We start from the raw sequence: 27543 nt of genomic DNA on the forward strand, positions 1-27543 counted from the left end.
AGTCGGATTTGTTAACCACTGAGCCAGGACAGGAACTCCGATCATTGATTTTCTTTTTTTCTTTTATCTTTGTTTTATGTTTCCATTGACAGGGCTTAACTACTTTTTTTGGGTGTTAACTCAGCTGCTATTAATTTTTATTTTATTTATATATTTTTAGCTGCTATTGATTTGGATTTAGGAGATTAGTGTATTAAAGGTGGTTTAGAACACTAGATGACATAGTATCCCATTTTTTCAGGGTGTTAGCTTCCCTTAATCTTCCAGCAGCAATTGAAGATATATCTGGAGATACTGTACCTCAGTCTATATTGAACAAGTCCACATCTGTAATTGAACAAGGAGGCATCCAGACTGTTGATCAATTGATTAAAGAGCTCCCTGAGCTTCTGCAAAGAAATAGAGAAATCCTTGATGAGGTAAGGTGAATTGTGATTGAGTGAAAAATAGGTTCGTAAATGTCTTAAATGTACATTAATGAGCTTCATACAGACATTGTGTAAAACTAGTTTTTTCAGTATCTCAAGAGGATCACATGTTTTTTTTTTTCCTTCTACTAATACAGAGTATTACATTAATTGATTCTTTGATGTGAACCACCTTGCATTCCTAGGATAGCCCACTTTGTCATGGTGTAGAATCCTTTTCTTTAAATTTTTTTTTGAAAATTTTTAATGATTTTTACTTTTTCCACTATAGTTGGTTTACAGTGTTCTGTCAGTTTTCTACTATATAGCAAAGTGACACCGTCACACATATGTACATCCCTTTTCTCACATTATCCTCCATCATGCTTCATCACAAGTGACTAGATAAGAGTTCCTAGTGCTGTACAGCAGGATCTCATTGCTTGTCCATTCCAGATGCAATAGTTTGCACCTATTAACCCCAGACTCCCTGTCCATCCCACTCCCTCTCCAGGTATAGAATCCTTTTAATGTGTTGCTGGATTTGGTTTGGTAGCATTTTGTTGAGCATTTTGCATCTATATTCATAAGGGATTTTGGTCTGTAATTTTCGTTTTTTGTTATGTCATTGATTTTTAACTGGTGTGTCCTTATGGTTGTCTTTTATAAAGAGCATATAGGAAGATTTTTCCTTTTCTTTTAGTTTGACAAACTTCATTTGTATTCATGGAGAGTTAAATCCATTTATATAAGCCATGATTATTCATATATTTGGTATCATGTTCTTCTGTATTTTCTACCTGTCTCACTCTTTTGTCTTCCTTATTTTTTCTTTTTTTTGGTTCCTCCTCACCCTTACTTTTTCCTGGTTTTGAGTTCCATCCATTTCTTTCATTTTTTCTTTTAAACAGTAGCATGGAAGTTATACACTTGTTTTTCTTCTTTAAAATTCATTATAATGTGTATGGATATGGGTTTCCTTTCATTTATTTTGCTTGATATTCCACTGGATCCAGTGAATTTGAGGTACTGTCTTTCGTCCATCCTGGAAAGTTCTTAGTTTTCATTTCTGTGAATATTGCTTTTTCCCTATTTGCATTATTATCTCTTTCTGGATCTCTGATGTTCAGTCTTTTCGCTGTTTTTCTGAACCCCTCATGTTTTCTATTGCTCTAAGCTTTGTTGTAGGCAGTTTGTTCTGGTTTGTCTGTTAATTTAGTAGCTCTCTTCAGTTACATCTCAGTAGTTTTTAACTATGGTAATTTTCTAATTTTATTTTACTCATTTCCAGAAATTCTGTTTGGTTCTTTTTCAGTCCTTCCCATTCTCTTTCTCCTATGTCATACTTTTAATTTATCTCTTACTAGTAAATGTATTTATTTGTTTTATATCTTTGTCTTATTATCTCATTGTTTGCAATGTTTGTGGTTTGCTTCTGTGATTTATTGTTTTGCTCATAGTGGTTTTTTTCCTCTTATTTCAGCGGGGTTTTTTTGGTGTTTGTTCTTCTACTTTATTACTTTTAACTTGGAATTCACATTTATGGAAAAGCTGTAAATTTAGTGAGGATAGTTCCTTCACCCAGCTACCTCAAAGTAAGAATCTTGTGTTGCTGTGGTCCGTTTGTTAACAGTGGTATAATATCATTACTCAGATTTTATCCATTCTTTTATTAGTGTCCTTCTGTTTTAAGATCCAGTTCAAAATACTACATTGTATTTAATATTCGATGATTTTTCAATTAGTGAATTCATATTTCCTGGATCTTCGTTTGTGGGAACTCTTAGAGGTCTAGATTTAAAGTAAATTCATGTAGGAGTTCCCACTGTGACAGAGAGGAAATGAATCCAGCTAGTATCCATGAGGATTCGGGTTCAATCCATGGCCTTGCTAAGTGGGTTAAGGATCCAGTGTTGCCATAAGCTGTGGTGTAGATTGCAGATGTGGCTTGGATCCTGTTTTGCTGTGACTGTGGCTGGCACCTGTAGCTCAGATTTGACCCCTAGCCTGGTAACTTCCATATGCTGTGAGTGTAGCCCTTTGGGGGAAAAAAAAAAAAGGAAATTCATCTAGAGAGACTTTGTATTTGCTTCTACTATAAAAAGGCATTATATACTTGACATCTTTTTAAACTTGGGAAGAATATTTTAGTTGTTATGTTTTAATCCAAAGTTCATTTTAGAACTTTGTGTCACACTGGGATTTTGATTTCTAGTCCTAAATTCAGGCTTTCACTTGGGCTCTTAAGCTGATACTTCTTTTCTTTCCTATTTAGAGCCAAGGTACAGACAGGTAAATTCCCTTCTGTTGGGCAGTTTCCATTAAAAAAATTTGTCCACTGAGTGTCACAAATTTGGAAATGACCCAGTTTGAGGAAAATTAGTGACTTTGATCTGACCTCCTCCTCATATTAGCCCCATCTGCTTTTTGTTTGGGTTTTTTTTTTTTTTTCTTTTTTACCACTGTTCCTACAGTATATGGAAATTCCCAGGCTAGGGGTTGAATCAGAGCTATAGCTGCTGGCCTACACCACAGCCACAGCAATGTGGGAACTGAGCCGGATCTGTGGCCTACGCCACAGTTCATGGCGATGAGCCTGGATCCTTAACCCACTGAGTGAGGCCAGGGATCGAACCCAAGTCTTGATGGATACTAGTCGGGTTTGTTACTGCTGAGCCACAACATGAACTCCCCCACCTGTGTTTTTTGACTCCTATGCATATTCTGTTAAGTTCACACTCTAAGCCAGTAGAGAATGTATAGTGGGTGAACTGTAGTAGTCCAGCTCCACCTTGTGACTTGTTTTTGTATGGTTCACTAGTTAAGGATTTTTTTTTTTTTTTGCCACATTTAGAGGGTTGGAAAAAAAGAAAGGAAAAGAATATGTGACAGAGATTGTTGTCCACAAAGCCTAAAATATTTACTCTAGCGTTGACAGAAAAGTTTGCAGACCATGCTCTTAGATATCAGAAATTATTAGACACCAATGACTCTAGCACTTACGTCCACTGGTGATTAGCACTTTCCTTTTTAAAAGCAATTTATTTTATTGAAATATAGTTGATTCATAATCTGTTAATTTATGCAGTAAAGAGATTCTGAGATATATGTATATATATCTCACACATATATATACACAGACATTCTTTTTTGTGTTCTTTTCCATTTTGGTTTATCACAGGATATTGAATATTGCTCTCTGTGCTATACAGTAGGACCTTCTTGTTTATCCATCCTTTATATAATAGTTTGCCTCTGAGGGTTAGCACTTTCTTGTGTTTCTGGCCTTTTACTGCCCTGTCCTCTCAGCTGTGCATTAAAAATGCATTTTTCTGTATGTTCATTTTCATTTTGTTGTATTGGGATTAAAGTGTGAAACTTTTATTTTCATGAATTGGTTTTCTCCTTGTTTATGGCTTCTAAAATTTAAAGGCTTTCAGTTTATTTTAATCTTAAAAAAATCTTTAAGATAGTCTTGGTATGTGTATGTATGTAATCTCTTAATCATTTTTCTTAATTTTACCGAGAAAAATAGTGGATAACCTAGGCTTAAATTTAACATGATTTTTTTTGTTAAATATATCATAACTTTCTGCAACAAAAATTATTGTTCTAGTTTGTATTCTGACTGGTAATGTAGAAGTCTCAGCTCACCAATTCTCACCGATATTGAGTATGATCATTTAAAAAAATGTGTTAATAGTTTCCACTGTGGTGCAGTGGGTTAAGAATCTGACTGCAGCGGCTCAGGTTCATGGGTTTGATCCCTGACCTGGTGCAGTAGGCTAAAGGATCTGGTATTGCCACACCTGCAGTGTAGTTCACAGCTGCAGCTTGGATTCAGCCCCTGACCTGGAAACTTCCATGGGTCATGAATGCGGCTATTGAAAAATTAAAAAAAAAATTTATACCGGAAATAATAGCTCATCATTGCTTTGCCTCTTTTTAAAAAGTCATTAAGATTGCTGGATGAAGAAGAAGCAACTGACAATGATTTAAGAGCAAAATTCAAGGAACGCTGGCAAAGGACACCATCCAATGAACTCTATAGGCCTTTGAGAGCAGGTAAAAATGTGAATAAATGACTCACTTGAATAAGTTCTCAATTTTGATCCACATTTTTACTTGATTAAATTAGGCTCTGTTGTAAACCTGTTTTTATGAAGACGCCTGTTATGAAAATACATGTGTTTTTCTTCAGTTTGGTGTAAGATAAAAAATAACAGGGGTGATCCATGTTTATTATGAGAAGCTCAGATTCTTAAGAAGGGTGTACAGGTGAAAATTAAGATGATCCTATGATTCATTTCCTATTCCAAGCTCTATGCATATTTTAGAAACATAAATGAGGTAGTATTGTAGGTATGGTTTTGTGATTTCATTTCACTAGTAGCAAATCCTGGGTGGCAAAAGAATGAGTTTTAACAGTTAACGTGAAGCCAAATTATTTTTAAGACTGATTAATAAGATTGTGTGCTTATTAAGATAAGCGATGTCTTCATGGTAACTAGACTTGTTTTTATTTCTCTGTAATAGTAATTAATACTATTGAGGTTTTTCTAAAAATATATCTGCTTTTCTTTAAATCACATTGAAGGAGTGGTCCCTTGAGAGAGGAGTACTTTTGAAATAAGTTGTAACAATTTTTGGAGTGAATGTTATCTTTCTATACTGAGCTGTAGGAAAAGATTAGACTAATGTTAATTGGCTATTATTTGGTTGATAGTAACTACAAATTTATTTTAAGGTGTAACTATGCTTTTGCTTTATAATTAATTTGGTTGTTTTTCCAAAAACAAACATGCCAAGGCTGTCAGGAGCTCAGTTTCTATTATCTAGTGAATTGGGGCTTATAGAAGAGGGGAAACAAAGTTGGAGAATGGCATTAACAGTACAACCAGCCCATAAAATTACTGTTTAAAATCATTACTGTGCTCTGGACATTCTCCCCACCCCACAGAGGGAACCAACTTCAGAACTGTTTTGGATAAAGCTGTGCACGCAGATGGACAGGTAAAAGACCGTTACCAGGCTCACCGGGACACCATCGCGCTCCTGTGTAAGCCAGAGCCAGAGCTGAATGCTGCCATCCCTTCAGCAAATCCGGCAAAGACCATGCAGGGCAGTGAGGTAAGGAGGTACTTTTTGATGTGGGTGGTCATCTGCTCATGGAAACTATGTTCAAACCATTCTCTACCATGAGTGGCTAATTTTTTTCTTACTGGCTTCTTTTTAAAAATGCCTGATGTACATTGAGGTGCTTGTTTTTTAAGTTGCACATTAAATACACTGTGTAAAGAGTAATTATACTAATACTATCCTGTAATAATAATTTCCCTTTACTGAATGCCTCCTGAACTGGGTACGATATTCTAAGAACTTCATATGCTTGCACTGTTTAATTCAAGTTTTATAAAAGGGAGAGGCTTGGAAGTGAAAGGACTTCTTGAAGTGGAGGGGCTGTCCAGATATTCTTCTGACCACAGATTCATTATTTCTTATAATATTCTTTACCACCATGCCCCATCATTCACTAGGACTGTCTTTAAAGGGAAAGTTGCCAGGGCGTGCATGTTAATAAATGGATGATGTCATCAGTGACCTTTCTATCAGTGATAGGAAGGAGAAAATCAGTGGTGGGGCATGTGGTTTGCAACATCCCCAAAGAGGAGAGTATGGCTGATCACGGCATGATCATGTAGAAGGATGAGATGGGGCCCTGAAACCAACAGTAAATACCACTCAAAGGGTAAGAAAATTTCTTGAAGAAGCTGAATTTCCTGGCACAGTAGTCAATACTGTTTGTCTTGCCATGGAAGCATTTTGTGTATTTATTCAGCCAAGAACTTAATGGATATCTGCTATAAGGCGCTGTTCTTGGTACACATGATTCGCAGTCTTCACCTTCAGTTTACAGCCCAGTGTGTGGACAGTGATGGCTATAATGCAGGGTAGAAACTGAAAAGGGTTAAAACTATACAGAGTGTGCTGTGTGGATGGAAGTGACGAAGTACTTACATTTCAGCATTTGGAGCTCCTCTTTTAGGAGGCTTCTTAAGAAAGTGGCAGATTATGAGAAGAGTAGACAGGGTGAAAAGTGAACATGTGTAGGATGTGAGAAGATTGAGTGCATGCATGTGTCCAGAGTGGCTAACAGGCGGGGGTGGACACCAGCCCCTGGAGAGAGGAGGAGACAGCATAGTTGGATAGTCACAGATCCTGAATCTGAAAGCGAGTGTGGGGGTACTTGATGGAATAAGACTTTGAATCAGATGCTTTGGGTAAGTGGAGGAGAAAAGGAAGGGGAGTAGAAGATTAATTTATGAAGAAAAGAGATTGCAGTCCCACAGAACTGCAATATATTCTGCCCCCCCTTTTATTTTAGAAAAAACTTATTTAGTATCCTCTTTTTAATGTCACATACATGCCCTAGAACTTTTATGGCTTTTGTCTTTTGATTCTCCTGCTTTCTATAGAAAAGCAAAAATGGTTTTTGCTGAGCAAAATTAGAATTAGCATGTACTGAGCTGTTATTTTTATTCACTTATAGTAATAGCTGCTTTGTTAATCCATGGTGGTATAACATAGGGGAAGAAAATTTTTACAGTCAGTATGAAGTTATTTTACTGAAATTAGATTTTCTGCATAGAGGTAACCAAAAATTTTTCAGTGTTCTATATATTCAGTTATCATGTGTACTTATCAAAAAATGGAGACATCATGTGTTTAGCAAAGTTGTTTCAGATAGGTGTCGTGTACTTGATGACACATTAACCAGAATTTTTTTGAGAAAAACTTGGTCATTTACTATCTTTTATTAAAGTGATAACAAAGCACATATTTTATTAGGAGGTCCAAGCATAAGGCGTTGTTTTATTCTTTTGTTATGAAGAGGCCAACTGTCTAGTTACTTATCTTTGTTGTATCTGGGCATCTGGTTTTAGATACTGAGATACTCTGAAAAATTATTCAGGCTATTGGTAGTTTATATTTAAAGGTCCTTTTAAAAATACTTAGGACCCCTGCTTGTGATTGTGTGCCTCTGATCAACTGGGGTCTGGAAAACCTTGTCGGTGCTAGGCCAAGACGGCTGAGATAATACCTGCTGATACAGGGTTGTATCCCTTGGGGTGATGGAGGGGTACATTTGAAAAACCTTCATCTCTTCGGTGGTAGTGTATGAAGTAGCACTGTCCAGAGCTGTGTGCTCCAGGTGTTGCTTTTTTCTGGTTCACACAAAGACACCTTAAAGACTAGTGGATGATTTGCAAACACAGCTTTCATACTTAGTTTTTCATAATAGAGAGTTTATGGACAAGTTTTGAGAACTGGCTGGCAACTGTTCATTCATTTGTTCACTGAAGAGTTGTTGAAGTCCTACTGTATACCAGGCTCTGTGGCACCAGGGTCCCTAACAGAGAGATGGGAAACCCCTCTCTAGGTTAGCTTTAGTGTAAGGTAAATGCAGTCATGTTCCTGTGTTCTGTTGCTGGGTAGATGCTCCAGTGTCTGCCTTTTCTGAAAATGAAATGATAAGGTCTGAAAAGTAAAGTTGAAAATACCATTGAAAGCATTTCTTATGTGTGTATATTATTTCGTGCTATCAGATATGACAGTTTTATCATTTAAAATGGAGGTTGGCAGGAGTTCCTGCTGTGGCGCAGTGGGATTGGTGCTGGGAGGTAAGTTCGATCCCTGCCCAGCACATTGGGTTAAAGGATCTGGCGTTGGTTCAGATCTGATCCCTAGCCTGGGAACTCCATATGCCACAGGGCAGCAAAAAAAGAAAAAATGAAATGAAATAATGAAATGGGGGTTTGCAAAATAAGGCCTGTGGTCCAAGTCCTGCCTGCCTCCTGTTTTGTATGGCCGGTGAGTTAAGAGTTCTTTTTACACTTAAAAAAAGTCAAAAAATAATGTTTAAGGACATGTGAACATTATACAAAATTCAGATTTCATTGTCCATAAATGAATTATGTTTGGGTTATAGCCACAGTCATTCATTTGTGTTTTGGCTGCATTTTGTACTACAAAGGCTGAGTTGAATAGTTTGAACAGAGACCATAGCTCCCAAAGCCTTACTTTGGTACTTTACAGGAAAGGTTTGCTAGACGATCACGCCTTTCTGTTTGGCCTCACCTCCCACCATGCTATCTTTTGTTTACTATGCTTCTATTGGACTGGTCTTTTTTTCTTTCCTTTGAACATGCCAAGCTTGTTCCTGCCTCAGGATTTACAAATTTGCTTTTTCCTTCTGTTGGGGTCTTTCTTCTCTTTGCATGGTTACTACCTCTTTTTTGTTAAAGGCTCAGATGTCACCCTTTCCCCTTCTCTGTCATTGTCTATCATATTAGTCTATATTACTCTATTTTTATGTGTTTGTTTAATCCTCCTCTCCTATACATTGCTCCCCAAATGAACGAAAGGACTCTGTTTTTGTTAATAGTTGTATTTTAGAACCTAGTACAGTACCCAGTACTCAGCATTCAAAAAATTTGTTCATTGAATGATAGCTACTGGCAACCTAGCTTAATAAAGAGATGTAATTAATTGCAGTTGAAAGCTAAGTGGAGGAGTTCCCTGGTGGCTCAATGGGTTAATGATCTGGCATTGTCATTGCTGTGTCTCTGGTCACAGATGTTCTGTGGGTTTGATCCCTGGCCCAGGAACTTCTGCGTGCTGTATGTGTGGCCAAAAAGAAAGCTAATTGGAGCTGTTTGTAAAACATAGAAATAAATATAGCATCCTAATTATTGTTTTTCACCTTTTTATTTTCAATTGAGATATAATTGACATGTCTATTGTATTGGCTTTAGGGGTACATCATAATGATTCTATACTTATGTATATTGCAAAATGAACTAGAAAATAAGCCTAGTTAATATTTGTCACTGTACATTGTTCAGAATTTTTGGGGGGATGAGAACTTTTGAGATTTATTTTCTTAGCAGCTTTAAAATATGCAATATGGTGTTAATAACTAGAGTTACCATGTGCGTTAGATCCCCATGACTTACTGATTTTATAACTAGAAGTTTATACTTTTTGTCTCCCTTCACCTGTTTTTTTCCACCCCTCCCCCCGTTGCCTCTGGAAACTACAAATTTTTCAGTATCTATGAGCGTAGGTTTTGCTTATTTATTTTAGGATTCAACATGTAAGTGAGATCATATGGCATTTGTTTTTCTTTGTCTGACTTAGTTCACTTCACTCAAGGTCCTCCATGTTGTCAAAAGTGGCAAGATTTCATTCTTTCTCCTGGTTGAATCATAACTCCATTGTGTATATATACCACATTTTCTTTTTCCATTAGTCCACTGATGGGTGCTTAGGCTATTTCTGTATCTTAGCTTTTTTAAATAATGCTGCAGTGAACATGGGGTGGGGATGCATAGGAATTCTAATTATTTATATCCTTTAACTTGATAACATGTTAAGTTTCAGATGAGTTTATTAGAAAATTTAGGTAGCTTTTTTTTTTCTTACTGTCTTAGTCATTTGTTTATAGAAGCAGTTTAATTCATTTTCTATTTTATTCACTGTTAAAGTGAAGCCAGTATTATACAATCTAAAATATGGTTAAACTAGTGTATATGACAGTTTAAAAAAAGAGGATTTTTTTTGATATGAAGAATTTCTAGTTTTATGTGGTGGTCTGATAGGTCATTTATAAATTGGCTGCTTCAAATGGCATATATATATATTTTTTTCTCTCAGAGAATTAGAATAAGCATTTGGCGGTAAATTAGGACTTACTAAATAGCTATTTGTTTCTCCTTTGTCCTCTGGTTAGAAAACTGACTACCGTAAAAGTTAGGAAGTTAGTCCTTCTTCATAATGGAACTGGTATTAGAACTTGTGGTTCCTTAAATTCTAGCGGAGGCCTCTTCACTCTGCTGGCCTGTGTGTGGATAGTTTTCCCTGGAGAGAACATTGTATCCATGTGAACCATGTTGGTCTTCTCACATTACTTACTAGCTCATTTGAGGGTATTATCACTACACTTTTGGTCCATTATTTGATGAGAAGATCTTAGTTCTTATACTATGCAAGAGGTAGTACATGGTCTTTTTCAAGGTAATAGTGTTCCTGACTTTCACCTTTGTTTATTAGACTATTTTTTAAAATCAGTTATGGATATTTCTGTTTTTCCTCCAGCTTTACTTCTCTTGACAACTTAAAACAATTTTTTTTTCTAGCTTTTGTTACATTATATATAAAGACAAATGACATTTCTTACTCTCTTAGCCAAGCAACCTTCACATAAGGTCCAGGTCATTGTTGAGGTTCCATTTTCAGTTTAAATATGTCAACACATAAAACTGTCAAAACCTTTCCAAATTTATATGCTGTTACATCCCCTCAATGCAAATGTGTTAAATGATTACAAAATAATTGCAGTTAGCAAAATAAAGATACTCAATTCTTTTTTTTTTTTTTTTTAATTTTGGCCTCATCTGTGGTATGTGGAAGTTCCTGGGCCAGGGATCCAACCTGTGTCACAGCAGTGATAACACATGATCGTTAACAGCTTGGCCTCTGGGAATGGCTAATTCTTGATCTATTCCTTGTTGTTCCTTTTTTTTTTTTTCATCTTTGGAAGCCCTGTGGCACATGGAGCTCCTGGGCCAGGGATCAGATCCTAGCTGCAGTTGCCACCTAAGCCGCATCTGTGGTAACACCTGATCCTTAACGCACTGAACCCATGTTCCAGTGCTCCCAAGATGCCACTGACCTCGTTGTGCCACAGTAGGAGCTCCTGTCCTCTATTCTTGTCTGAATGCTTAAATGCCTATGCCTCTTTAGTCCACAGTGCACATGAAGTATAGAGTTAAATCTGACTTACAGTTAATAATAATGAGTACTACTGATTGAACATTTAGCTTGTGTTAGAAATTACATTGAGCACTTAGATGGATTATTTCAGTCTTCACAAAGTCCTGACATACAGGTATGTTTATCATTCTTGTTTTGCAGATGGGAAAATTGAGTTTTCCAGATAAATTGTTCTTGGTTACATAGTAACTAAGCCCATTATATTCACTAAGGGAGTGTATAGTCAGAGTTGAAAATTTTTTATTCAGTATAGTCATGTTTCACTTTGCTGGACAACTAGGTTCATTTGTTTCTACATTCAAGTTTTGATTTAAATTTGTATTTTAGACATGTGAAAAATTATGTTAATGATTTGAAAGGAACATGCAGAGAAATCTCATACCTCTTCATTCCGCCTTGTTCTCATACCTTCTCTTTAACAACATTCATTAGTTTTTGCTTTGTCTTAGCGTTTTGCTTTTTGCAAAAGATACATGTACACACAGATGTATATTTGTTTATATTATGTGTGTGTATATCATTATATTCTGATTTCCCTTCTCTCTTACTCAAAATGCAACATATTATATATATGTGCTTGTACCTTTTTTCATTTCACGATATATCCTGGAAATCATTTGGAAGCAAGATTTTGGTCCACTTTGCCTAACATCTGATTCTACTAGATCCCTTATACAGACTTTGCCATGTCCATCTAGGTATGATTCTTTCTCCTTTTCCTTTTGTCTGTCTGTCTATCCATATGTCTGTCTATCTGTCTATCTACTTTTTATGGCTGCACCTGTGGCATATGGAAGTTCCCAGGCTAGAGGTTGAATCAAAGCTGTAGCCAGAGCAGTGCTGGGTCGGAGCTGTGTCTACAGTCTGTGCCACAGCTTGTAGCAACACTGGATCCTTAACCCACTTGAGCAAGTGATCAAACCCGCTGAGCCTCTGTGGTAACTCCCTCTTTCTTCCTTTTAGAGTGTCTGTGGTTTGATGCTTCTTTCCACTGTCCTGCATGTTAGGAGACTCTGAATTTAAGATAGGACCCTTAGGAGATGTGGTAACAGAGGCCAAAACTTAGAGGAAACTTAAGGCTTTTCCTCAGGTCTTTGGTCTTCACATGGGAAGGTCACTCTGGATACTTTTGCCAAGGAGCTAACTAGGGCCATGGTCTGAAGAGCAGGACAGAACTTCTTGGAAACAGGCATTAGGTGAGCAGATCCTTTGGAGTTGGAAGTGCTGCTGAAGAAGAAAGACGGGTGCAGACGGAGGCCATGGATGGCCCCTTCTTCCTTGTCTTTCTCCACTTTCTTTTTGTGTGAGTATCCTTGGGGCGAGCAGAACAGGGAGCTTGGGGTTGCTCTTCTCCCTGCTGGTTCTAGCAGAAGTATGAAGAGACGTGAGTGAACGGGGCCAGCTTGTAAGTGGTCTTGGAGGGCACTTGAATACTATGACACTATACTAGAGAGGGGAGTTTATGAATCGTGTGGACTGAATTTATGGGGAGTTTATGAACCCTGGACTGAATAAGAGAGGCTTCCTCCTTCTCTTCCAGGATATAAAATAAAGATGTGGTTTTCAGTTTTTTATCAGTCTCTCTCTTTGTTTATCTAGGGTGGTCTCTCCATGTATATATCTCTATCTCTGTTTTTATCTCTGTGTCTCTGTATATCTCTCTGTCTTGCTGTGTTGACAGAATAGCATCTACGTAGTTGACAAAGACATACCTTCCCCTACCTCTTAGTCCTGACAGGGAAGCAGTATAGTGTAGCAGGTTAACAGATTGGTTTTGGAGTTAGGCAAACTTAGGTCTCCAAGTTCACCTCAGCTCCTTAGTAGCTGTGTAACCTCAGACATGTTACTTACTTTTTTTTTTTTTTGAGATTCAGTTCATCTGTAGAATAGAGGTGTTAAATATATCCCTCATGGGTATTGTAAGGAATACATTAAATTATATTTGTAAGGTGTTGTGGAACAGTGCCTGGCACATAATAAATGTTCATTAAGTCATAGCTCTTGCTACTGTTATATTGCTGCTGCTCTTATAATATGAAACTGTTAAAGTACAGCATCTATATCTAATTAAATCTGATGTATAATTTATATTTAGGTCTCTGAGAAATCATTTCTCCCTAACCTAGGATGAAATTTTGTATATAATTCCCTTCTTGAAATTAGCTTCCATTTTTTTTTGGTGATTAAACTAAGAGTTTTTAAAAAATTCTTTAGGTTGTAAGTGTCTTAAAATCCTTATTGACAAATCTTGATGAAGTAAAGAAGGAAAGAGAAGGGCTGGAGAATGACCTGAAATCAGTGAATTTTGACATGACGAGCAAATTTTTGACTGCTCTGGCTCAAGATGGTGTGATAAATGAAGAAGCTATTTCTGTTACTGAACTGGATCGAATCTATGGAGGTCTTACAACTAAAGTCCAAGAATCTCTAAAGAAACAGGAAGAACTTCTTAAAAATATTCAGGTGAAGTTTATATACTTTAATAATTTTTTTTTTTTAAATTACAGAAAGGATAAGCCAGGACTGAATCTTTGTCCATTTAGGATTGTTTTTTTGCAAGCATTACGTATTAGTAGAAATCTGTAAACATTATTGGTTATATTTTGATATCATTGAATTTGTGATATTTTTACTTAAGGAAAGATATGAAGTACTATCACTCCAAAAGGAATATATTAGGTAAATTTTTAGTATTTCTGCATGTAATTATATGTGATTTTCATAGTTAGAAAAGTATCATTACAAATGTTATGAGCTATATTAATTTGATAAGTAAACACAGCTGCATAAATCTTTCTTTTAACAAGGTCTCACACCAGGAATTTTCAAAAATGAAACAATGTAACAGTGAAGCCAACTTAAGAGAAGAAGTTTTGAAGAATTTAGCTACTGCATATGACAACTTTGTTGAACTTGTAGCTAATTTGAAGGAGGGCACAAAGGTATGAAGCACAAAAGAAATAAGAACTCACTCACCAGTGTGAATGTGAAAACAGAGTTTGGGGAGTTAATTGATGTTTCTAGTTGGACCAAATAATTTTTTGTCTCAAATTTCTTAGCTTTAATGATTTTTGCCCCTGAGAGCTTTGTTATAAGTGGGAGGAAGTTTAGTGAAGGTAGCAGTATTTCATGGGAACTTTGAAGAATAAATTTTATATTTCACCAGGCAGTGTAGGGTGTAGGCAATCCAGGTAGCAAAAATTGGCACAGAGGTGTCAAAAATCAATGATACTTTGTTGGGGAATAGAAAGTTGGTCATTTTGAGTGAATTATGAGGGAATAGGAGTAGTTAAAGCTGAAATGTGATGGGGAAGGGGGTGGGTATGGCTTTTATATTCTGTGTTGATGGTTAGGATGAGAATAAATTTGTGATCTGCCTGTTCTCATCTTGTATACTCAATATGATTAAATATTTTCTTGCCTTTCCTTTAAATAGTTTAGGGAAGCACTTATATTTGTTTTTACCAGTTACTTTGTTTTTGAAGGGAACAAGTGATTTTTAAGTTTTTCAAATCCATAATTTCTTTTGGTACTTTAACGATTACTTAATAAAGCTATCTTGATGTAAATACAGTAGATATGTCACACTCTCTGAGGAGCACATAGTAATACTGCAAAGCCTTCCATAGAGAAAGGATGGTAAAATACCATTTTAAATTGGTTTAAAATATTTTGTTGAAATAGATAAGAAGAGAAAACTCTCCAGAGAGCCTTTGGAAATTCTTCTGAGGTTTTCTGAAATGATGCCTGCATTTCTGAAGTGAATGTGCAAACCTGATACTTCTACCTAAATAGTCTTAGTATCTTTACTTAAGTAGTTGACTTTTCTCTAGGAATTGAGAACACGTTCACGATTATCCGTCTTTTCACTGTTGGTGACAGAACTCTCTAAAGGCAATTTTGTTATTTTAATTTTCTTAGGAAATCTTAGGTCGTATTTAACCTTAAGTTACTGAACTAAGTAATATGACCGTGTCTTTTGCAGAGTTTACCTTTAACCATTGTTGACAAATGAGCTTTAGATTTTGTTCCTCTTAGATTAAAAAAATTGTTCTTTTTTTAAAATTACTTGTGCTTGTTCTTTGCTTATAGTTTTACAATGAACTGACTGAAATGCTCGTCAGGTTCCAGAACAAATGCAGTGATATAGTGTTTGCACGGAAGACAGAAAGAGATGAACTCTTAAAGTAAGTTTCTTTTTGATGAAATTGTAGTTTTGAAGTATTTTTCTGTTTTTCTTTTAAAGAATTATGTTCCTGCCACCTCTTAAAGAAAAATCATATGTGGAGACTTTTGTGGTGACTTGGCAGTTGAAGTAACAATTTCCTTCCTTTCCTCTGTGGTGTTTTACACAACAACAAACAAATAACTGCATGATCTGAGAACAAAAGGATGAAAAGGAGTGTAAAGTCTGGACATAGGAAGTACAATGATGTCACAGAAATGATAACAGAACAGTTCAGGGTGATAAATCTCATGAAATGCCATTAAATATAAGCAGTTTACCCTGAAGTGGCAAGTAGGTTCCTTTCATGAAACTAGAGGTACAGAACATGAGGAAGACAGGGTGAGGTGAATAGCTCAGAAAACATCAGCAAAATCACTTTCTGAAGGAGCCTACTGAGAAAGCTAGGTGAGTAACATAGGTTTCATTCTGTGCTGAATAATCAACAGAGTTGACACAGTATCGATACACAGATACAGTATTCATTGAGGTGAGAAACAGAATAAAATTTTGTAAAACCTAGATGAAGAACATTCACCAGAGTAATATTGTTACAGAACAGATGACAATTCTGAATGTTTTCATGGATTAAAAAAAAAAAAAAAAGTTAGGAAGCAGCCGCTTTAAGGATCACCACAAACAGAAATGTCAGAACTCAAGGAGGGTGGTAAGAAAACTGGAAGTGATAAAATGTGAGGTGTCAGGATTCAGAAACAAGTAGGAGAGAAGAACAAAGCCATCAGGGATTTAAGGTGAAATGAGGAAGAGCAAAGACTAGACAGTGAAGAAAACAGAGGAGCACAGAGTAGAGAAGAAATAAAAGAAAAACTAAAGTTAGGAAAGAATTACAAAGGATTAGAGAAAGTGGGCAAAGAAGATCCAATATATGTAAAACTGAATTCCCTTCAAAGAAGAAAAATCAAAACAGTGAACAGAACAGATATTTAATGATATTATTCAAGAACATTTTCCTAAACTTAAGTGAAAGCTTGTTGAAAGGGTATATGATATGGTCAGGAAAAATGATCAGGAACTGTCAGCACCAAGGCTGTATAAATTTATTAGCTTTAAAAGATGGTGCCAGAATCTTAAGGTAGTCAGGCAAAAAGATCAAGTCAGCTTATAAAAAGGTGAAAAAAATGTAGGCTGGCAGCATTGCATGCTAGAAGAGAGTGGAGTGATCACTGTTGGAACTCAGGGAAAGCAAATATGAACCAAAGGTTTTGTATCCATTCAAACTGTCCTTCAGGTGTGTACAGAGCCATGTGTTTATCAGTAATGAACATAAAGAATCTGGAGACAACTATTCTCAGGAGCCTTTCTTGAGCCCTCCAGACGACCGGATCATTATTCTTGTCTCTGTCCGTGTTTAAACAGTTTTCCATAGAAGAGGTAGGAGAAGTTAAGAGTTTCTTCCTTCCACCCTCAAGAAAGAGCAGGGCCAGTTGTTTTTGGTTTTTCTGCTAAACTTTTGAAAAACAGTTAACTAGAATGCTTTTTAAATGGTTCTAGAGGCCAAGAAACAAAAACCAAAAATACCCCTCCAAACTAGTCTTACTGATAAGAAAATCTGATGAAGATATAAGCAAGTTTTCAGACCAGTTTCATTTTATGAATATGGATATGAAATTTCTTTTTTTTTTTTTTTGTCTTTTGTTGTTGTTGTTGTTGTTGTTGCTATTTCTTGGGCCGCTCCCACGGCATATGGAGGTTCCCAGGCTAGGGGTCGAATCAGAGCTGTAGCCACCAGCCTACGCCAGAGCCACAGCAACGTGGGATCTGAGCCGCGTCTGCAACCTACACCACAGCTCACGGCAACGCCGGATCGTTAACCCACTGAGCAAGGGCAGGGACCGAACCCGCAACCTCATGGTTCCTAGTCGGATTGGTTAACCACTGCACCATGACGGGAACTCCCTGAAATTTCTAAATAAAAAACTTGTCATTGACATTCTTCAGTATGTTTATAAGGAGCCACAGCGAAAGGGGAGGAACCAGTCAGTACTATATTGATTGGTTCAATATTTTTACATCTAAGGAGAAAAAGATTCTCTTCATAGAGGGGGAAAAAGCATGAGAACATATTCTGGTACTCAATAAAATAGGAATTGATGGATACTTCCTTAACATGGAAATATATGTGTGTGTGTGTGTGTGTGTGTGTGCATATGTGTGTGTTTTTTTTCTTTATATCTGTATAAAATTCAGCTTCATGGTTAATGGAAAAATATTATAAACATTCCCTATAAAGACAAATGCCCACTATCAACAATATTATTTAATATTGTATTGGTAGTAGCTACGAGCACCATTAGACAAGAGAAAGAAATTAGAGATATAAAAATTAGAAAAGAGTTTTTCTGGTGGCTCTTGGGTTAAGGATCCCGTGTTGTCATTGCGAAGGCTCAAGTACTGCTGTAGCATGGGTTCAGTCCCTGGCCTTGGACCTACCACATGCCATTGACATGGTCAAAAATAATAATTAAAAACAAAACAGGAGTTCTTCCTGTGGCCCAGTGGGTTAAGACTGACTGTGGTGGCTTGGGGTGCTGTGGAAGTGTGAGTTCAATCCCTGGCCCAGCATAGTGGGTTAAAGGATTCGGTGTTGCCATATCTGTAGCTCAGATTCAGTCCCTGGCCCAGGAACTTTCATATGCTGCGGGTGCAGCCATAAAAATAAATAAATAAATCAGTAAGTAAGTAAATAAATAAAAAACCAAAAACTGAACTCCCTTGTGGTACAGTGGGTTAAGGATCCAGTGTTGTCACTTCAGTGGCATGGGTTACTGCTGTGGCACAAGTTTGTGCCATGGGCACAGCCAAAAATTGCAAAGGATTAGGTAAAACTGTCACCACTTACAGATTTTGATTGTACGTCTTTTTATTTTTTTTATATTTTTGTCTTTTTGCCATTTCTTGGGCTGCTCCCGCGGTATATGGAGGTTCCCAGGCTAGGGGTCCAATCAGAGCTGTAGCTGCCAGCCTACAACAGAGCCACAGCAACTTGGGATCCAAGCCGCGTCTGCAACCTACACCACAGTTCACGGCAACACTGGATCCTTAACCCACTGAGCAAGGCCAGGGATCGAACCCACAACCTCATGGTTCCTAGTCGGATTCGTTAACCACTGAGCCATGATGGGAACTCCTATGATTGTACATCTTGAAAACCCAAAAGAGTCAACCTCCAAACTCTGCAAATAATGAAAGAATTATTACTCTGAAGATAAGTGTTTATGAAAATGTTTTGTAGAATTCAGTAGCTTTTAATGTTATTAAAAACACATAGACGATATAATGGTTCCTACTTGGATTCTTTAACCTCTGAGCTACAGTAGGAACTCTGAGGGGGAAACTAATTTACCACATATTAAAATATATTGAATCATGGGGGTACTGGTACATGATGAGACTAAAGACGGAATAGAAGATAGAAATAGATTCAAATACATGTGTAAATTTAGTGTAAAAAAGATCCTAAGTTGTTCATTAGAAGTTAGAGACAAGTGCCTAACCATTTAGAAAACAGAAGTTATTCTTATATCAAAATAACTTCCAAATGGATCCTACTTGAAATGTATAAAAGGAAATGTGACATCTAAAAGAGAACATGAGAAAATTTAATAAAGCTGAAATGGGAAGGGTCTTTGTAACTCTGACTTAAAATCCAGAAGCCATTTAAAAAAGAAAGGAGTAAGTTCATCATAACATGATAAGCAGGGTCAAAATGTAATAAACTGAGGAAAACGTGTTGAAACATGTTTATGGGCAAAAGGCAAATTTACCTTTTTTACAAAGAACTTTATAAAGAGTTCCCATTGTAGCTTAGCAGGGTAAGAACCTGACTAGTATCTATGAGGATGTGGGTTCAATCCCTGGCCTTGGTCAGTGGGTTGAGTGTCCCTTGTTGCCATGAGCTGTGGTGTAGGTAATGGCTCAGATCCTGCGTTGCTGTGTCTGTGTGGCTGCAGCTCCAATTTGACCCATGGCCTGAGAACTTATATATGCCATGGGTGTGGCCCTAAAAAAAAAAACCCCAAAAAACTCCTGGATGTTAATGAAGAAGGAAAAAAACCCCAGTAGAAAACTTGGCAAAGGATGTGAGCAGAAATTCTGCAAATGAACTGTAAGTGGTTCTTAAGCATATGAAAAAAATACCTATCCTCATTCAATATAAAATAAATACCAATTAAAATTACTCTAAAATAACATTTTTCAGATTGGCAAAAACTTGGAAGTTAGAGAACATGCTGCTTTTTTAGCACACATGGGACAGTCCTCTAGTGGGACCTGGAAAGGTCTGGATTACAAATTGTACAGCTTTTAATCTAGCTATTCTGCTTTTGAGAATTTATTCTGACAGCATATTAGACTATGCTAGAAATGACATACTCGTGAGTAAATTTATTTCTAAGTTGCTTGTATCAGTAGAATAATAGAAACAAATGAAATGTCCAGGGCTGGTGAAATAAATAAAGGTAGATCTGTATAGTGAAGTATATGCAGCTATAGTTAATGGTGAAAGAGAAAAGTAAGATACAGAACAATGTGTAATTTTATGTAAAAAGGGAGAAGATAAAAATAGGCATCGAACTGGTTTATTTCAGATAAGGGGGAAGCTTTGGATAGATTCATAAGAAATAAAGAATAATGGTTGTCTGTGGGAGTGAATGGTGGGTTGAGAATTGTAGAGTGGTCTGTCACTTTTTAGTTTTTGAATCAAGTGAATGAGTATATTACCTTTTCAGAAAGTTGATCTAAATAATTAAAAGGGTTTTATATATTTTTTATAGTCACAACCAAGTGGTCTTATTTTTCAGATTGTGTCCATACCCCTGGCCTTTTTTTTTTTTTTTTCTTTTCTTTTTTGGTGAGCTGTAGAACCCTTTATTCAAACTCAGTCTTGCAGAGAAGCTCAGTTTGTGAAACATAAAAATGATTTGTGATTTAACAGCTTTGATTTATATAATTAGTAAGTGACTAGGAAATTTGCATTTGTCCTGTAAATGTGTTATTTACTGCAACCATCTGTAGAGTTTATCAAAGGAAAAAGATTGTTATGTTTTATATGCTTTAAAATATAATTATGCATGTTAGATATTGTATTTATGTTTAAATATACTCGAATGTCAGAATAATTATAATTAATAGTTATAGTAAGTATATAAAATTTAAAATTTAAATGTAATGAAATATATTTAATATAAAAAGTATTTTATAAATATATAAATATATATGGAAAGTTATATGTAATATTTATATTTTATATTATTTTAATATTTAAAATATATTTAAAATATATGTAATTATATTTTATATAATATAAAATATAAAAATATAAAATATGTATTTATAATTATGTATTATATTATAAGTATATTTATGTGATATATTAGATACTTCAAAATCTGACCTTTTCAAGTTTTAATATTATTAAAACAGTTTACAAGCATTTATTGCAGATTTACGGACATTAAGAAGTAGTTTTGATTTCTTGATGAATGTATGTTAGTTTTCTTTATATATGGAATGTCTAATTGTCCAATCTTGGCGGGTGTTTTTGAATGTGGAAATGTGGTCTGGGAATCTCTGGGAATTGCTGTTAATTGTTACATCAGGACAGTAGGTGCTGTTGCAGGCACTTTGGGACATGTCATATTTACTGCTGTGTGTATGACAGTCAGTACAGTGAGAAGTTGATGATACTTTAGGGTTTTGTTCAGTGAGATTTTGGGATGGATCCCAATTTACTGTTAGAGGAGACTTTAAAATATAAAAAATTGGGGTTCCCATTTTGGCTCAGCAATAACGAATCTGATCAGTATCTCTGAGGATGTGGGTTCAATGCCTGGCCTTGCTCAGTTGGGTTAAGGATCTGGTGTTGCCGTGAGCTGTGGTGTAGGTCGCAAACTCAGATTCCATGTTGTTGTGGGTTTGGTGTAGGCTGGTGGCTGCAGCTCTGATTCTGTCCCTAGCCTGGGAACTTCTGTATTCTGCAGGCATGGCCCTAAAAAGCAAAAAACCCCACAAAAACCATATGTATATATAGTTTTTTAATACTATATTTTAATGGCCCTTTCATCATCGACCTTTAATGAATTTACCTTAATAATAGATTATGAGGTATCTTTTAACATAAAATAACTCACTGCCACATTTTGAATATCTTCAGAAAGTTTTCATCAAGACATTTGCACAGTGGTTAACTTTTTCACTTGTTTTCTGTAACCACTTATATGATACAGTGATTAAAATATTAGTGGGGTGACTGAACAGTTGTAGTTTTCTGATAATTTTTATATTATTGCCTTAGGAGTTTCTCATCTAGGGGATGAGGGCAGTCTTGTAGGATCACTTGCCTAGTTTGACATGTTCCTTACTCTAGCTGTAACTATGATCTCAGAAAAGGTTTACCTTTTTTATCCCCTTAGTCTTCAGAAATAGAATAAGAACTAGTTTTGATTTTACTTTATTGAACAAATATTTTATTTGTTGTAAAAATGTATGTTCAACTTTAGTACTGTGTTCACTACATATAAACTTTAGGCATTTGAAGAAAGAAGTAGTGATATCACTTTCTAAGTGATAGTTAAAATTGTTTTTCAAATACAAACCTTGAAAACAAGAGTTCTAATATATTACAGTAATTTATCTTATCACCAGCGCATGAATCTGCAGTGTTCTCTAAATATAATTGTGAGAACTAACTTTATTTAATAGTAGGAAGAAAGAAGATTTCAGTTATTTCTAGTCAAGAACAGAAATGTATATTTTAAAATACCCATTGGGAGTTCACTGGTGGTGCAGCAGGTTAAGGTTCTGGCGTTGCCACTGCTGTGGCTCTGGTCACTTCTGTGGTGTGGGTTTGATCTTTGGCCTGGGAACTTCTGCACGCTGCAAGCATGGCCAAAACAAAAATCTTTGTTTTGAGTCTATTTTCTGTGTTTCATGAAGAAAAGAAAGTAAGAAAAAGATCTGGTATTTTGTATCTATTGGTTTTCAGCACTGTGTTAATTTTTAACACTCTGGTCTTTAATAAGGGACTTGCAACAAAGCATTGCCAGAGAACCCAGTGCACCTTCAATTCCTACCCCGGCCTATCAGTCCTCTCCAGCAGGAGGACACACGCCAACTCCTCCGACTCCAGCACCGAGAACCATGCCGGTCAGTAAGCAACCATGTTTTTTAAATGGAAGTTTTATTTTAAATGGAAGTTTTACGTTCGTGATAGCTTGTTTGCTGTAAAGGATAAAACAGACTTTATAGGAATTCCCTGGGGGGCTTAATGGGTTTAAGGATCGGGCATTGTCACTGCTGTGGCTCGAGACACTGCTGTGGCTCGAGACGCTGCTATGGCACAGTTTTGATCCCTGGGAACTTCCCCTGGCTGTGGGCATAACTTAAAAGCAACAGAAAAAGAAACAGAATCTACATGGTAGAGGTCTAGTGATCACCGCTTTCATCAGATGATCAGCCTTCTCATTTTTGTAGTATAAAGAGTACAGCATCACACATGAATTCTTACCCCAAAATGTTCAACTTAAGTCTTTAGAACCAACTTGCAGTTTACAGCAAATACAGTGATAAAGTTAGGTTGTGCCATTAGGAAACACTTGGACAATCTAGAACTTGGATATTCTGTGAGATACTTGGCTTGATCTTTTCTAAAAGCAGACATCATAGACAGAAAAAAATTGCTGAGGGGCATATTCTAGATTAAAAGAAAGGAAAGATTCCTAATAATCAAATGCAGTACATGAATCTCAGTTAGATCTTGGTTCATAAAAACACCTAGAAGAGTTTTTTTTCCTGGAAAGTAGGAATCTTGAATGTGGAGTAGATACTCAGTGATATTAGAGAATAATTATTAATTTTCTGAGGGTGAAATGGTATTGTGATTATGTTGGATAATATTAGGACTTGTATACTGAAGTCTTTATGGCTGGTGTCCTGAAGTTTGCTGCTTAACTTGTAAATGGTTCTGTCAGTATATAAATAGATGAATATATGGATATAGCTATAGATAAAGCAGATATGGCCAAATGTTAATAACTAATAAATTTAATTGGTAAATGTGATTGTTTATAGTAGTAGTCTTTTAAGTTTTCTAGTGTTTGAAAATATTCATATAAAAAATCATGGGGCCAGGAGGAGATTACAGTAATAAACTGTACCTTATCTGCTCCTTCCCCCAGCCTGCCTCAAATGTCTAACCATTGATGGAAGCATTAATGAGCAGTAAATGATTAAATATTAGGCATCAGGGAAAAGAGCAGTGGCTGTGGGGGTATCCACAGACTGGAGAATTGTTTTCAGTTATGGTACATCTCTAGAGTAATAAGCCCACATTTAAGAATGGAAGTTATGGAGTTCTCCTGTGGCTCAGTGGGTTAAGGAACTGGCATTGTCACTGCTGTGGCTTGGGTTGCTGTTGGGGCGCGGATTTGATTCCTGGCCCAGGAACTTTCGCATGCTGTGGGCACAGCCAGAAAGAAAAAAAAAAAAATTAGAAGTGTATTTGGTTGAATTCTAGAGTGTCTCACACACCCTCCTTTATTTTAATTAATGGCAATTTGACAGAAATATGACACATTTTGTAGTCACTGATGACTCTTTCTTATAGCCTTCTAAGCCCCAGCCCCCAGCCCGGCCTCCACCTCCTGTGCTTCCAGCAAATCGAGCTCCTCCTGCTACTGCTCCAGCCCCAGCCCCAGCTCCAGCTCCAGCTCCAGCCCCAGCAGGCACTGGGACCACTGCACCAGCTCCATCACAGACTCCTGGTTCAGCTCCCCCTCCACAGGCCCAGGGACCCCCGTACCCCACCTATCCAGGGTATCCTGGGTAAGGCTGAAACTTTGTATATCCAATGAGTTAGCTAATTTTTCTAGCTCTGGTTAATCTTTTAAGAACAGGGCTACCCATTCTGTGAATGGAGGTGTAATGAATGAATAAGCTACATTGCCAATTCCATAGAAATAAAAATAATGTCATAGTCACTTTATTTAAGTAGTTGAATGGCCATTTCCCAGGCTTATTTAATGTGTTTTTAGTTTTTACATATTGGGCTTATATTAAGTATATCTCCTGTATGGAATTTAGAATGTATTTCCTTCATCGTCTTTATTTAGGTGATAAACAGGTAGGTGCCCTTTCTGAGCTTAGCATAGCAAAATTGATAAGGCCTTGTTTATATACATATACTTTGAATTCTTGATATTCTGATCAACTCTTGAATAGAAATCTAATTATGGCATGTGCTTTCTTAAAGATCAGCTTTCTTTGTGATAATTCTTTTAATCTTAAAAATCCAGACATTTAACTTCCCTTTAAGATGTCTTCCAAACTTTATTTAGCAATTATATTTTATCTTCTAAATAGTAAAACTTCATAAGTAGTAAATTTGTGAGCATTACAGTGAACATTGAATCTTGTGAAACATTAAAATGAAGGGTCTCTGGGGAGCTCCCTGGTGGTTTAGTGGCTTAAGGATTCAGTGTTATCACTGTTGTGGCGTGGGTTCAATCCCTGGCCCAGGAAGTCTGCATGCCACAGGTGCAGCCAAAAAAAAGGGGGGGAGGGTTTCTGTTTTTATTCCTTGTTTATAGTTGAATATTTAGTCCTCTTTCCTTCAGTAATCTGATTTTCTGGGTAGTATTAAATACTTGGTTTTCTTTCATATCATTTAGTAATAGGATAGAACACTTTTCTCTAGCCAAGTACCTTGAAACAGCTGTTTTTTTCTCTACTGTTCTTTAATAGACTAAGAAATAGAAAAAAATGGCCTTATTGAAAACATTTTGTTTTAGATTGATTATTATATGTTTCATTTTCTAGTGTTTGACTTACCAATGCAGTTTTTTTGTGTTCTTCTTCCTATCAGGTATTGCCAAATGCCCATGCCCATGGGCTATAATCCGTACGCATACGGCCAGTATAACATGCCATATCCACCAGTGTATCACCAGAGCCCTGGACAGGCTCCTTACCCAGGACCCCAGCAGCCTTCATACCCTTTCCCTCAGCCCCCACAGCAGTCTTACTATCCACAGCAGTAATAATGTCAGCTCAGAAGCTCAGCTGGTTCAGTTCAAAGGGAAAGAAATACCATCCCTGCAATAAGTGTACTAAACTCTACGCTCTGGTTAATATAACATACTCTACTATACCGAATGCAGTGTATAATTTCTGTCTGCGGCTAAAAGCTGTGCCCCAGTTCCACATTTGATTGCACATGTGAGATTTGCTGCTGTTGCAGTGTAAACACTAGGTATAATAGGATTTGAAATAAATTTCACTATGGTTCATAAAAGTTGAAAATGAGAAATTAAACCCACACTTGAAATGTTTGAAATTATTATACTTATGTCTGCATAAGACATGATTGGAAAATCAGTTACTTACAATGATGGTTTAAGTACTGATATTCAAGAAAACTCAGTTTTCTTTCTCTTTTTTGGTTTATTGATTTGGTCTAATTTTCATTATGCTATTTTGCATAATCAAAACATTGTAAATCTTATAATTTAAAAATAAATTCCTTAAGAACAGTTGTCATTGTTATGTTTTGTCATTGATTCTCATTACTGTCTAATTTCTTTCTGATATTAGTCTCTCATTTTATATGTACATAAGTTGAACAGATACCGTGTTAAGTGCATGATTAGTACAAGTTAATAGGTTCAAGTACATTTTATAGGCAAACCAAAAGAATAATACCGTAATTTGTCTTTCATATGCTGATGAGTAATTTTGACATTTATTTTGAAAAATCCTATAATGTGGAATAAACACAATTGCTACCAAAGATTCTTCAAATAAATATGTGTATTTAATGTTTTATTATTAGCTTCTCCAAGAAATGGATACAAATTCTGGTAATATTTTTTTTTTCTTTTTTCATGACCTGGTTAAAATAAATACATGTCACTAATAATGTAATGGAATTTGTTTGAAGAAAATTTACTGTACCCTTCAATTCCTTTTTCTCACCTTAATGTCCTAGCCTAGTAACATTTAATGCACAATGTGTATGAATAGATGTAAACCCTTTCATTTTTATGCTCCGAAAAGATCAGACTATTTTATAATTCAGGGAGTGCACAAAACAGTTGTTGGGAGCACATGCCAATTCTGGAATAGGCTGTGTATTTAATACTAGTCTCTGCTGTTAGGATAACTCATCACTGTATAAACTTCAGTGAGGCTTGCCTAGTGGAATGCATAGATATGCATCATGGAAGGAGAAGAGAAAGGAATGAGTTGCCTGATGTCACAGTCAGATCTGTGCTGTGTGAGGTTCATTTCTGAATACACCAGAGCAGATTTCCAATGAATCTGTTTATTTTTCCCATTTTAACACTGACCTTTCCTTGCCATGTTGTTTCCTTTAAATAATATACTGTTAGTTGGTCTGCTTCTGTTTTCATTTTGACAGTTTGGGTTTATCTTTTAAATGTTGGACTGAAGGTGTGATTGTAAAGGGAGTGAATTGGTTTAAAATATATGTATACTTTAAAAAATCTTTGTTGTTGTATGTAGAAAACTTGAAGGCATGTTACTTCAATATAAATAACCTTTACATAGAATACAGAAATTGGTTTAAAGTTGAGTAGTTAAAACCTTGGTAAACTATTTTTACATATTATAGCTAAGTTTTATTAATGTGGAAACATCAGAGTGTGACATGGGCTTGTTTGACTCTTGTGTAAATGGCATTTAAATTCCTCATTCTTATCACTCAAGGTATTATTAGTAACATGAGATACTCAGTGAGATTAGGGGCATTCTAAATTGCCAGTTTATAATTCTCACTAATGCAGAAAAAACAAAAAACAAAAGTGGCCTGAATATTCTCTTGGGGAAAGAAGACACCAAAGAAAAGAGTAAGTGCATCTGAGGGCCAAGAGAGGTTACCAGGCCATTTGGCCCATTGCCTGTGCTGAGCCAGGCCTCCTCTCAGAGAATCATGGGAAGGTTGGACAGAATCTTTAGGGAAGGAGAGTCTCCCCAGGTGCCAGGGCCACCTCCCCAGCATACCCACCTTGCTCAACTCGTTAGCAAACCCAGGCCCATTCC

At 36.3% G+C, this 27543-nt stretch overlaps 1 protein-coding gene across 4 annotated transcripts in view; it reads left to right on the forward strand.

Moving 5' to 3' along the window:
* Nucleotides 1-26015, forward strand: part of PDCD6IP (programmed cell death 6 interacting protein) — a 64193-nt gene extending 38178 nt beyond the window's left edge. For all 4 annotated transcript variants that reach the window (XM_021071621.2, XM_021071622.2, XM_084987635.1 and 1 more), the window contains 9 exons: nucleotides 242-419; nucleotides 4361-4472; nucleotides 5368-5537; nucleotides 13458-13706; nucleotides 14051-14185; nucleotides 15336-15430; nucleotides 22509-22632; nucleotides 24092-24309; nucleotides 25349-26015. In XM_021071621.2, coding sequence (XP_020927280.2) covers nucleotides 242-419; nucleotides 4361-4472; nucleotides 5368-5537; nucleotides 13458-13706; nucleotides 14051-14185; nucleotides 15336-15430; nucleotides 22509-22632; nucleotides 24092-24309; nucleotides 25349-25523 — 1456 coding nt within the window. In that variant the 3' untranslated portion in view covers nucleotides 25524-26015. The remainder of the gene's footprint in view (nucleotides 1-241; nucleotides 420-4360; nucleotides 4473-5367; nucleotides 5538-13457; nucleotides 13707-14050; nucleotides 14186-15335; nucleotides 15431-22508; nucleotides 22633-24091; nucleotides 24310-25348) is intronic.
* The last annotated feature ends 1528 nt before the right edge of the window (nucleotides 26016-27543 follow it).

This window comes from Sus scrofa, chromosome 13 (assembly GCF_054392235.1).
Source record: "Sus scrofa isolate SSC_HxYL_T2T_F1_AM1 chromosome 13, Sscrofa_HxYL_maternal_Yorkshire_Landrace_v2.0, whole genome shotgun sequence".
NCBI classification, from domain to species: domain Eukaryota; kingdom Metazoa; phylum Chordata; class Mammalia; order Artiodactyla; family Suidae; genus Sus; species Sus scrofa.